The 12,971-nt window shown below is 46.8% G+C and overlaps 1 protein-coding gene across 2 annotated transcripts in view; it reads right to left on the bottom strand.

Moving 5' to 3' along the window:
* MBTPS2 (membrane bound transcription factor peptidase, site 2) overlaps positions 1-7,047 on the bottom strand; it is an 85,199-nt gene extending 78,152 nt beyond the window's left edge. For both annotated transcript variants that reach the window (XR_002098978.1, XM_019524993.1), the window contains exons 1-3: positions 6,605-7,047; positions 1,007-1,155; positions 56-194 (exon numbers count right to left, since the gene is read on the bottom strand). Coding sequence is in view for 1 of the 2 variants with exons in the window: in XM_019524993.1 (XP_019380538.1) it covers positions 56-194; positions 1,007-1,155; positions 6,605-6,679 (363 nt within the window). In the remaining variant the exon portion in view is untranslated. The remainder of the gene's footprint in view (positions 1-55; positions 195-1,006; positions 1,156-6,604) is intronic.
* Positions 7,048-12,971: the final 5,924 nt, after the last annotated feature.

Here is a 12,971-nt window from a genome sequence, read left to right as displayed (position 1 = left end):
CTCTGAAGAGAGCAGTTTCCAACTCAGAAGCCAAAATCAGAGACAGACCACTTACCACAACTTGCAAGATCCGATCATTCTGGGCTGTGGGGGCTTCACTTAACATTTGTGTCAATGTCTGTATCAATGTCTTTCCAAGCAGAATAACAGAACCAAACATGGCAGCTATCCCAAATACCATTCCTATGCTGAACCTGCAGGAAGAACCAAGAGATACAACAATGACTGTATATCCTTGGGGTAGTTAACTGCTGAAATGCAGTCTAACTTAACAGATACTTCCAACAGGATATCCTCAATGCTGGTCCGTCTACCTGGGACAAAATCACAAAAGAATCAACAATCCCATAGAAAGGAAAACATTTGTATTTCTCTGTAAAGGAGTTATATAACAATGCAATACAAAATTATAGCCATTTGGGAGGCAGGGATTGGAATGTTGTATTATTCATCATATTATTATTTCTGTGCCACCTAGAACAGGAATAGTTTACTTAGAGTTGATCACAACACAGAAATTTACTAAATGCTTTTAAATAAAGGGGACCATATTCCTAAAATAAAGGATTTAAGAAAAATGAATTAAATACATTTTTCTTGTATTTGAAGCCATTTAAAATTAAATTTGAAAGTACAACAGTTCACAGTAGGCATAAGCATAAGTGGGAATTTTGGCACCTTGGCTGTGGTGGCAAACATTGAAGAGTCTTACCCCCTGTACACAAGCTGCATCTGCCAATATGAGCTACCTGTAGGCTGCCCCCATACCCTGAACTGGATCTGGCCTGCAAAGGGTCCCACAGTCTGGATCTGGGCTGGGGCCCCAGACAAGTTTGACACCCTTGATTTAAGCAATTAGGTAACTTAATAGCTTGCAAAGATATAATTAGCAGAAAACTATCAAAATATATAAATCAGAGATTCATTTTAAAACTAACAGGATGTGGGTATGGTGATATTCCTAATGACTGTCCAGAAAGGCCAAACCAGAATTCTGAAATTATACCATAGATAAAGAAATCTAGGCTTCCATCGTCCCCAATTGTAGAACTGACGGTTGAAGAGACCTGTTTGCCATCGCACATGAAAAGGAGAGACACTCAGCCCATATGACATCAGCCAGTCTTCATAGGATGCTTTCAGAGAACTAGAGGACTGTAAAAAAGCAATAAAGATTTAGTTTGGAGCGTTTAGGAAGAGTGTATGTTATGAAGTTCAGTAGAACAGAGTACTACATGCAATTGTACGCACAGACATATTCATACGTAAACTACATAAAAATAAAGGTAAAACAGATTTTATGTAAAAGCCTAATTTGTAGAAACTACAAAACCATGTAATAAGGTTGTGTGACCCGACTCCTGTGTACTCACTGGACTCTTTAATCATCATCTTTCTATAAATGTACTGTAAGGACAAAAGCTACAAGTTTTTAATAGACAGTAAACTGTTAAAAAACAAAACAATTTTAAATTTATGTACCAAGAAAATAACAAAGCCAGAATAACTTTTTGGCCATCTTTATTTTACATAACCATTATACAATGTCGTAGCATATATGTAATACTATGAAGTTATACAAGCATTTTGATTTCATTCCATATTTATCCAATTTTAAAAGAATCATAGGGTTCAGAATTTGACAGACAAGATTCTCAGTTAAAAAATACTCATGATTTTATATAAAGATGGGGACTGGAGGAGACCAGGTGATTAGAAAGGTTTAAACATTCTGCTTATTTTGTGTAATGTTTATTTGTTATCTTCTAGTTTCCTCTGAAGCTGTCCTCTCATCCTCCTGATATACCTCAGTTACATCAATGACATCTTCATAAACATTAAATAAATTTCACCAAGACTTTAACAGGTTCCACCCCTTCACCAAACTAACACTGTTTTTTAGACTCAAGGCACTCCTCAACAGATTTAAAACATACCTTGATAGACCTGAAGCACCCTTCGGAAAATGCCAGTCCCTAGTTTTCACTCTTTTTTTTTTTTACTACAGAAAAATAACAGAACAGTTCTTCTGTTGAAAACAACTCAGAAAGACCCCCAAAAGGCAGTATGTTCTTAACACAATGGAGTCTTGTTTGAAAACTCTGCTTTTGTCTTGGGAATTACGTTTGCATACCTAGCAGGGATAACACTGAGTGACAATCCACAGCACACTTGAAAACACCTAGCAGCACCCTGGTGGAGAACCACAGTCCTAGACACTACCACTTCACCACCACATTGTATCGGAAACCAACCAACCGCCACTGCTACCTTCACACCACCAGCTTTCACCCTAAGCACACTGCTAGATTCACTGTGTACAACCAGATCTACGCTGATCCCAGTGACAAAAATGAACACCTTAAAGATCTGGAGCAGGGATTTCTAATTACAATACAATCCCAAAACTGTGCCTACTCAAATCAACAAGGCCGGATTCAGACCTCTCTGCAACTTGTTACAATACCAACCCCAGAACAAGGACAACAGAATGGTTCTGGTTGCCACCTACATCCCCCAGCTTGAACACCCAAGACACCATTAATAACCTCCAACCCCACCTGGAGAAGGATGACCATTTCAAGTAGCCATTGAGGACAAACCCATCCTGGCTTACAGACAGCGCACCCCCCCGGCAACACCTCAAACAGCATCTCTCACCTACAGATGGACTAACTCCCATCCTCACTGAGGTACCAGGCCTTGCATTGGACTGAAATGCCTATTGTGTCCCCACGTCAACACAAACCACATCACTGGACCAAATAACAAGGTGTACAACATCCAAGGTTCATTCATGTGCAACTTGACCAACATCACATATGCCAACACCTGCTTACAATGCCCATCTGCTGTCGACATCAGATGAGACGAAATTAACAAAAAAGTGTAAGAATGAATGAAAATCAATCTGACATCAACTGCAGAAAGACACACAAGTTTATGGCAGAATATTTCAGCCTCCCTGGATGCTTCATTGCTGACCCCAAGACTGCTGTTCGCAGGCAGAATTTTTTTTTTAAGTTTGAATGGGAAACTGTATAACAAATCATACACAAATTGGACTATGTTAAGTATAGTTTAAACAGGAACAACCAATTCTTATCCCATTACCCAGATTAGCCAGATTAGCTTTTACAACCCCTTTGTTCCTATGGGTTCTTTGTTTGTATGCCTCTGTCAGCATTCCCGTGCCCCTTCCTCTTGCTTTCTCACCTATTCTATTCTAATCACTCACTCCCCTTTATACTTTGCTCTATGCTGTCCTTTCACAGCATCTGATGACTTTAATTTGGGTTCACAAAATCTTGGGCTATATATCATATTTAGTTAGTCTACAAAGGTATATATCTACCCTCCCTTCTGACTTCAGACTAACACAACTAACTACCTCTGTGTTCATGAGTCATTTATGCAATTGCCTCAAAACATTTTGAGTTCCTTTGTTCTTTGCTGATGGATGAGCAACATGAAAGGATAGAAGAGAAATGATGGCTGTTCACAGGCCTCCTAGGCCAATTCCCCAATCCAGTAACTGAACACAGGCAGACAGTCAGAAGTCCCGGTGATCTTTTAGAAAGGTTCACCCACCTGGATTCAAGTACAGGGACAGAGCCCAAAAGTGTATGCAAAAAAGTGCATCTAAGTGGGTCATAAGATGAAACAGTCTGGTGGCTTCTCTTTTTGTGACCTGATGTAGAAACAATGGGGAGCTTTATTTCTTGTAACTAAGCCCCTCTAATTAAAAACATCTCATACTTCAGATAGAATCTCAATTTTGTTTTTCAATGTTTGTTCTACAGCTGGTCAGATAAATACAGTGAGTTTAGCCATATCTTTCTATAGCACATTTGGCAAAATACTGCTTTCACCAAGTTCCTTTTTTTCGAACAAGCAGCAAAGGGATTTCTACATCTTCTACATATTTACTTTACTATTTGTCCCTGCATATGGCACCACATCACAACAGAATGGCTGTCACACTGAAACAAACGAGGCTTCTTTGGGGTGGGCACCACCAATCCCAACTCTAGGGCTGCGATTTGTGCTCTGAAAAAAATAAGGTGGGTGAGATGCAGTATTGCATTTTACTTTCCATGCTTCTAGCCTCAGGAGAATCAGGTTGGGGGTGGAGGGAGGATGCGCATGGGCAGATGTAGGATTTTGAGAAGGGGGGTGTGGTGCATTATCAGTTTATAACATAACACATTTTCCCCACTTAAAGGGACACTACAAGCTTTATAAATATGCTGGGGGCCCTAGCACTATATTATTCAGTTGAACATCAATGCAAACACAAATACAACTTTATTGTAATAGTCACTAACTTGCTATTATATGACTTAAAAGTTTTTAAAAGAAATGAAAAACTAGGCAAAAAAGGGTCAAAACAGTCAAAAGACACTGGGTCAATAGCCCCCAGTCATTCATTCAGTAGTCATTAGAGTTAAATGTACGTGTCTCATTCAGATTGACAAAACATCTAGTCTTCTCAAGTGCCTTGACACTGCCTCCAATACTGCACTGTTGGTCACTTCTACACCTGAGCTAATATTACCCCAGCAGAGTTAAAGTTTTGAGCTAGAGCTGAAAGCAGTCAGCAGGGCTGGGAAATAGAAGAGAGACATCACCAGGAAGGACTAAGGGACTGTAGCACTGCAAAAGAAAAGAGTTTGTATAGCTGACCATCGAGGGGGAGAGGGTTGTTAACACCCATGCCAGGCAAAGACATCAGCAGGAATCAGGAAGATGAACTGATAATGAGCCATGGAGTCAACTGCTCCTGTCACCACTTAGCACTGCCCAAATAGAAAAACTGTTACTATTGCTGAGGGGCAGTCGATTTAAAGCAGGGGTGGGCAAAACGGTGGATCCAGCCAGTGGCCGGATTCCATTTTCCAGCAGCCCCTGCTCACGTGATTGGGACTGGTTTCCGTGAAGACCCCAGCAAGAGCTGCACTGTGGTAGCCAGGAGGCCAGGGTTTCCATGGAGACCAGCCCCAGCAGCACTGGCAGGGTGCAGAGATGCTCCGGAGCCCAGCTGGGATCTTGTGGTGGTGACAGCGTGGTCCAGAGCCAGGGCAGAGCCACAATCTGCAGCCTGCATGCCCTAGGCAGAGACGTGCAGGCAGCAGATCACAGCTCTGCCCTGGGTCCTTGCAGTGGTGACAGTGTGGTCCAGAACCAGGACAGACACAGATACCCCAAAGTTCCCTCTAGCCCCACCCCACCGTAGCCACCCCTCCCAGCAGCACTGCCACCACTGCTGCCCACCCTGTATAGGTGGCAGCAGCTGAGCCCGCCCCACTTCCGCTCACAGCATAGCCCCCACTCCAGGAAGAGGATGGCGCTGCTGCTGCCTGCCAGTGCTGCTAGGGCTGGTCTCCATGGAAACCTCAACCCAGTGCTATGATAGAGCAGCTGCTGCTGGGGTCTCCACGGAAACTATCCCCAGCCATGCAGGCAGCTGTTGGGAAATGGAGTCCACTGCCAGCCAGATCCAGCCTGCAGGCCAGACTTTGCCCGCCCCTGACTTAAAGTGTGGGTGGATCAGGAATCAAAGGGAAGGGGGAGTGCTACTGCCCCACTGCACCTTCCTCTGCAGCAACCACTGAAAGCCTTGAAAGCCAGAGGAACAAGTCAGCTAGGGTTACCATACACCTGGGTTTTCCCAAACATGTCCCTTTTTTGGGTCCTCCCACCTCCATCTGGGCAGTTTTTTACAATATCAAAAAATGTCTGAAATTTTGCTCTGCCTCTGCTCAGCACTTAAGTTTTTCCTGGCACTTCCCAGCTTGCCCTGTCAAGGAGCTGCTTGGCACTGGGTGGAGCAGGGGTTGGGGGAAGGATGGTTGGAGGCAGGGCACACACAGAGCTGAGGCTGCAGCAGGGCAAGGAAAGCACAGGAGGCACCTACCCCTCCAGTGGGGGAAGAGGCTGGGGGCCCCTTCGAGGGCAGCGTGGCCTGGTTGGCAGCACTGGGGCCGGTGCCTGTGCTCACCGGGGGTAGCAGCTGGGAGACTCTGCAAGGCTGGGGGCAGCAGGTCAGGAGTGAGGAACGCTGGCAGGGCTGTGGCTTGGCAGTCTGGGGCACCAGGGGGAGTGGGGGGCTGTGGGTTAGGGCACAGAAAATGCCAGGGCACTACAGGTTGGGAGTGGGGGGGTATCAACAAGGATGGGGGAAGGGAGGCGGGCTGCAGGCTGGGAATGAGGGGCACTGCAGGTCAGGAATGAGAAGCAGCAGCAGGGCTGTGGGGGGGGGGGCTGTGGTGTGGGAGTGAGGGGCAGGGCACGGGCATATCACTGGCCCCATCACCGATAGGCATCCTCTTCTTTGCCACTGGAAATCTGGTAACCCTGAAGCCAGGTCCAGGGCATCTGATGAAAGGCACCTGACTCCACCTGGGTCAGGCACCTGGAAAGGGGGGCGCAGCAGCCGCGTCTGCGGGGGGATCCTGCTCCCTCCCCCTGTGCAGCAGCGGGGGGAGGGGCGTTCCAAAGCTTCAGCGGCTGCTCAACAGCTCCGAACGCGCAACGGCCGCCGCCAACCGCCTGGCGGGAGGCCGGGCCGGGGGGAGGGGCCAGCGGCTCCTGCGGCCCTCACCTTCAGCAGCGTGTCTGCCAGGTAGATGACGCACCAGCCGCCGAGCACGCACACCGCCACAGGGATCGGAATCATCGCGGCTCCGGCTGCACAGCTACCCCCGGAACTGAAACTCTCCGAGAACCTTCCTCCAGCAGTTAGGTTTTCCGAGAGGATACTTCCGGCAGCGGCCAGGAAGGGGGGGGAGGAGGGAAGACAGCGACGGTACGGCTTCCGGCTCTTATGACGTCATTTCACCGCGCGCCAAGCAAGGACTGGGATTCGCAGGCCGAGACCGTCATAGGTGCGCATGTGCCTTCTGCCGGCGAGAGCAGGGGCGGCCGCAAGGTCAAGCCGCATTGCTAGGCGCCCATGCGCAGTAGCCAGAAGAAGCTAGGCATCCCTGCCCCCCCTTCCCTCGAGGCTCCTGATTGGTGGAAAAATCCCGGGTAAATTTAAAAAGTAGCGCAGGCGCCCTATGGGCCCGGTCTTCTTGCGTATGCGTTGCTGAGTGGGGTGGTCTGGGCTGGTTTCCTGCTTAGCAGGGGAAGATGTTTGTGCCATGTGCTTTGGTGGCGTCTGAACAAATCTTGCATCACTCCTTCCTAATCATTATGAATAATACATTTATATTTATAAATGGTGACTACATTTTATTTGGGTTGTCATTTTGAGCATGCTTCACGGGAGCTGCTGCTACGTGGCAACGCAGCACGAATACCCATGGGGCAGTACACTCGCTAGGGTGGCCATCATAGAAAACAGTCCGGTTGTCCTGTGCCCTCTATTGATAGAAAACCCGATGCCTTTATAGAGGACATAAGGATGTTGGGTTTCGTAGCAATAGAGGACAGAGTAGCAGAAAACCAGAATGTCCTCTATGGTGGCCACCCTAGTGCTCACCCCTTGGTACTGCCTTTGAGTCCCCCTGTACTTCAAACTACCCCCTGAGGAGGCTGCAGCAGGGCTGCCCTCTGCCTTCTGTATGTCAGGGCTTGGGGGGCCATAGCCACCACAACATTTGCCTTAGACCCCAATAGCCATCCTTCTAGCATCACTCGTGTCCAAGCCTGCCACCCACCCCACACAGCTGAGCCTGCCCCGCTGCTACCCACAGAAGCTCAGCACCTTAAGTGGGTGTTGTTGAAAAAACAAGTATGTTTGGAGAAGATGTATAGCAGAGCCCCCCAGCTTTGTCTAGTGCCCCCCCCCACACACACACACTAGGAAGAGGCCTCCCACTGCCAACAAGACCCCTCAGTCCAGCTGCTTTAGGCCTGAGATTGTAGAGAAGCAGGGCTGGAAGCAATCTAAAGCAACCTGTGGCCTGAGATGGGATCATCCCTGTGCAAACCATCCTATACAAATCCATTGTCTCACCTCTTAGCAAGGCTACGCAGTCAACCCTGACACAACACAAGACATAACAGCGTGAACTGCCACAGGTAAAGCAGGTAAGACTAAAACTAACAGAAGGCAGTTCTTGTTCACACCAGGTGTCATCCTCCTGGGAAACCCATTGCTGCCAGAGGTGGTGGAAGCTGGCAGTTTAGCCAGGTTAAAAAGGGATTGGACAAATTTTTGGAGGAAAGGGGCATCAGGAGCTATTGAACATGGGAAACTTTGTAGATCTTGAATGCTGGAGGCTGCAAGTGACAAAGGAACAGTGGGAGGAAAAAAACCCCTACCCTGTCATATGCTGTTCACTCTCCCTTCAGCATCCCTTCTGCTTCACTGTGCACCATAGGCCTATTGGATGTGCCAAGAGTCATGGGTTTGGCCCATTACAAAATCTACAAGCATTCCTTAATATAGGAGGCCCCTGGGGCAAATAACTAATTATTTGGGGCAACATAAAAGAAAGTGAGGTCACAGATTAATAACATGGAATTTGGAAGAGGACGCTAAACAAATCACACCGGCCAGTGCCCACTGCCCATGGAAGCAGTTGAGGGAGCCTGTGGATGCCAGCAAGTGAAACTGTGCCTGGAGACATGAGCATTGGAGTGGCGGGAAGACAGCCCCACACTCACCTGGGTTACCCTTGACCAGAGTCTTCTTCCTGGTCTTATAGATGGCCAGCTTGGCCACGGCCAGGAAGAGGTTGACCAGGAGGTCCCAGGACTTGCTGGGGCTGCAGACAGGAAGACCATAACAAAAAAGATGTGGGGTGCTTCTGAAGGAGGTGGAAGAGGGGCTGCAACCTGGTACACTCAAGGTAGGCGTGCGCCAGGGTCTCCCTCTGTTGGCATAAGGGGCAGGTGTAATAAGTGTCCGTAAAAGGTATCAGATGTATGCCCGTGGCGACAGCTCCATGTAAGAGCCGCCAGCTGAGGTCTCCTATGGCTTATGGGATCAAAGTGGAGTACAAACTAGTCCAACAGGGACCCTTGTCTAGGGTGTCCCACCACTTGTTGTCAAGGACAGAATAATGGACTGTGTGGAGCATGACTATGTAGAGCTGGCAGCAATGGGCTGTTCAGAGGCGGACTGGCTTGGTATTCCCCAGTTGCTGAGATGGTGGGGCAGGGAGCACCATGGGGCTTGCCAAGGCAGGTATCAGCGGCCCCACAACTACTTCCAGAGGGCTGGGGGATACTGGGGAGAAGGGGGAGGTGGGGAAATGCCCTTGTGCAGGACCTGATTAATGTAGGTGAAGGCAGCAGGGCAGCTTTTACCTTCTGGAGTATGCAGGAGGCAGCATACATCTCCCTGCTCTGGGCCACTGCAGAGGGATCCATCCATCACTGCCTAGCATAGTCCAGGAGGTCTCTGGCATGAGTGATGTTTGCTGGGACCATCCTCTGGTATACCCAGGGCACCTCCGTCACCGGAACCACCAGCTGCAGGATTTTCAGTGGAGGCTCAGCGCAGAGGTCAGCACACTTGCTTGTGGAGATCTTGCAGGTAGAAGAGCTGCCAACCATACCAGAAACCTTGGAGACAGCAGAGGAAGGCGCAGCCGATCAGACACCATGTTGCCTGGTTACCAGCACTGTCGAGGAGCTTTTGCAGGGCCTGAAGGCAGAAGCTGTGGACCTGGCTGCAGAAGCAGGTCAGGCCTTGCTTGCCCTCCCACAACGGGAGGCTCAGGACACCTGTAGAAACCCATTGCTGTTCCAAACAGAAAACCACAAAGCCCATCTCTGAAGGCTGGCCAGGAGTTCTGAGGGCCTGGCCAGGGTGTTGAAGAGGTGCCAGAGCATGGACAGGACATACAAGTTGATGACCAGCATCTTCCCACAAAGGGAGAGACAAAGCAGCAGGCCTGCCCATGCCTGCAGCTGCTCAGACACCTTGACCTCCAGCTGGTGCCAGTTCCCCAGTGGGGAGTGGTGACCAAGGGACAAGTACACCCCCAGATAGAGCAGCAAGCCTGCACTCTGCTGGATGTGCTGCAGCATAGGTGGGAGTGAGCTCATTTACCACCCATTGTCAGGCCACAGCTCTTGACCCAGTTGACCTGGGCAGAGGGAGCTGCTGAGTAGATGGACTGACTAGCAGGCAAGTGATGAAATGAAAAACATGAAAGAAGCCACTGGGGAAGGTACTTCCAGCACAATTTACAGAGATCCCTATTGATAAAGTGAGCTTCAGCCCACAAAAGCTTGAGCTAGATGCCTAGTCTACCCTGCCTTCTACATGCCAGGTGAAAGCCAGGATGGGCAGATTTTGCAAGTATTCCAAAACACAATATTTTTTTCTTTAACATAAAGGCACAGATACAGACAAAACATACACATTACTGCTTTCTCCTGCAAGGAGGCTCCATCCTTCCATCTCAGGCCTTGGGGGTGGGTTTGGAGGTAGTAGCATGGAGTCATCTTCTGGTTTCAGGCTAGTGACCAGAGGTCCAAGGGCTCTCAGCACTACTCGTTCTTCCAGCGTGGGCTTACATTGTGGCAGGGAGGGAGAATGGAGGAGCAGAAAAGAGCTGACAGGAGGGGTGGGGGCATGAAGAAGCAGAGCTGGGCTGTTTCTCCCCTTCCCAGACACTCACTAGAGTTGTGGTTCTCAAGCTTTTTAGCCCTAAGACACGCTCAGAAATGCCCTTTGTAAGCTGTCACTCAATTTTTGATTATGGAAAAATACTAGAGCAATTTTGTTGTAAGGAATTCAGAAAAGCCACTACAGTTCAAAATGTTTTTCACATTATGGGCTCCTAGTTGAACTCTCTGGTTTTATCTTCTGAATCTTGTAGGTGTTTACACATCTAAAAACACTAATATTCCTTTGCACTCTTAAAATAATTTTACTGCACCCTGCTTGACAATCACTGCACTAGAGGGCATCCTTTTGAAACTGGCTCCAGCCCTAGCCAAATTCATGTGACAAAAGATGTCTTTGGTTTCCTTGTTCTTTCTCCGAAGAAATTGTACTGCTTTAAGCCTCAGCAGAAAAGCTGTAGAAAACTGGTTTTCCCTACATTTGCCGACACACTTCCACTTGAATAGGCTGCCATTTGGGATAATGATGATCATTACCAGCCCTGTATCATCATCCTTTGGTATTTGAGTCTATATGGAAACAATAAAAAAGTAGAAATCCTGTCCCTCATTCAAAATGGAATTTGCATTTGACACACATAAATATAGACAATCTCTGATATCAAACAGTTCATAAATTGTACATAGACAAAAACCCAAGATCATTATATCTAGCCTCTGGATTTTTCGCACATGCTCTGTTGAACACCAGCTTCACTGAGCAATGATCCACATATGGCTATATTTGACTGCATACACATTTAATGATTAAAAGGAAATTCTAGCACCTCATGCAAGAAAATGCATCTAGCTTAAATATAAATGATATATTCCAAGGCCAGTCACTGGATATAACTTTAAATGTATAGGCTCATCTCCTGCAAATAGTTATGCCCATGAATAATTTTACTTATATGAGGAATCCTGCTGACATCAATCACAGTAAATAACTGTGCCTGCTATAATAAATGTGCAGAACTGGCTCCATAAATGACTCAGATGAACTTTACTTCTGTTTAATGTTCGCTTTGTGTAGAATATCGTTTGTGAAACTAGCATGGAACACTGGCAGCACAAATCAAAAAGAATATAGATTAAGTATGTTTATAGAAAGAAGGACCTTGCAGACAAAAACACAGTCTTCAACAGAGAATTGTTTTCTATAACGCAGAAAGCAAGTTTTGCTCTTTTGTTTTGTCTGGTTTTTTGTATCACTTTTTGAGTAAACTAAGTGCTGAACCTGATTTTCTCCTCTTAGGCAAAACTCCTATTGACTTCAGTGGGTATATCCCTTATTGTCACAGTATACCAGACTGTCCTAAAAGGTTATTATAGAAAATAGTTCTTATATTTTCCATTTTAAGTGTCAGTGAGCATGTCTACACATGCATTAACACATTTTAGTTAATGTGCATTAACTCTAGTACTTCTGCTCATTTGTATACATTTGCACCACAGCACTGGGTGCTTTTAAAAGTGCCTGGTACTATGGCACATGCATTTGTATAAACAGCAAAATGCGCATCAGCACTGAGAAAATGGTGGTGGCACACTTTGGAACTAAAACACATCAAAGGTGTTTTAGTTCAAAAGCGTACTGCCGCCATTTTCTCTGCACTGACATGCATTTTGCCATTTATACAAATGTATGCAACACAGCATTAGGTGCGTCAGCTTACATGTGGAACAGACTCAATTAATCACATCTGCTCCGACGCACTAGATTTCTGGTTTGTCGGAGCAGACACATGTATGTGTATAAATGCCTTCCATTGTGCGGTGCTAGGAAAATGTGTATTAGTCTGCCTTAATGTGTATTAACTAAAGAGCATGAGGCTGTTACACACACATGGGGAGCAGACTCAATTAACTGAGTCTGGTGGAGCACGCAAATTGACGCGCTCTGGCCGCCTTGGGCACCACATGTATCAGCAGCACAGCGCTCCTCCATGCTGAGAAAATGGCAGCGGTGCACTTTGAACTACAACATGTTCGATGTGCTTTAGTTCAAAGCTCATCTCTGCCATTTTTTCAGCACAAGGATGTGCTGCACTGCTGATACATGTCACTCATTTGAGTCCCATTTCTCTTTTTGGGGTTTTTTGTTGTTCTCCCGCCCTGGCGGGGGGTCGGGCTAGAAGATCTACTAGGTCCCTTCCAACCCTTAATCTATGAATCTATGACTCTCAGGTGCTTTTAATTATCACTGCTTGCTAATTAAAAGTCCCTGGCACCACGTCAACACCAAATGTATAAATACCCATGGTTTTTCAGTGATGTTTAATGCACATTAGCCTATTTTAATGTGCATTAACTAAAAAGAAAGTTTTTAGTAACACTTTAATGCACATTAAAATAAGCTAATGTGATTAAAGTGCATATGTAGACATACCCAGTGGGCA

This window comes from Gavialis gangeticus, unplaced genomic scaffold, assembly GCF_001723915.1.
Source record: "Gavialis gangeticus isolate Ggan-Ray unplaced genomic scaffold, GavGan_comp1, whole genome shotgun sequence".
Classification (NCBI taxonomy): domain Eukaryota; kingdom Metazoa; phylum Chordata; order Crocodylia; family Gavialidae; genus Gavialis; species Gavialis gangeticus.
Note: the sequence above shows the minus strand (reverse complement) of the source record. Positions and strands in the feature narration are given on the sequence as shown.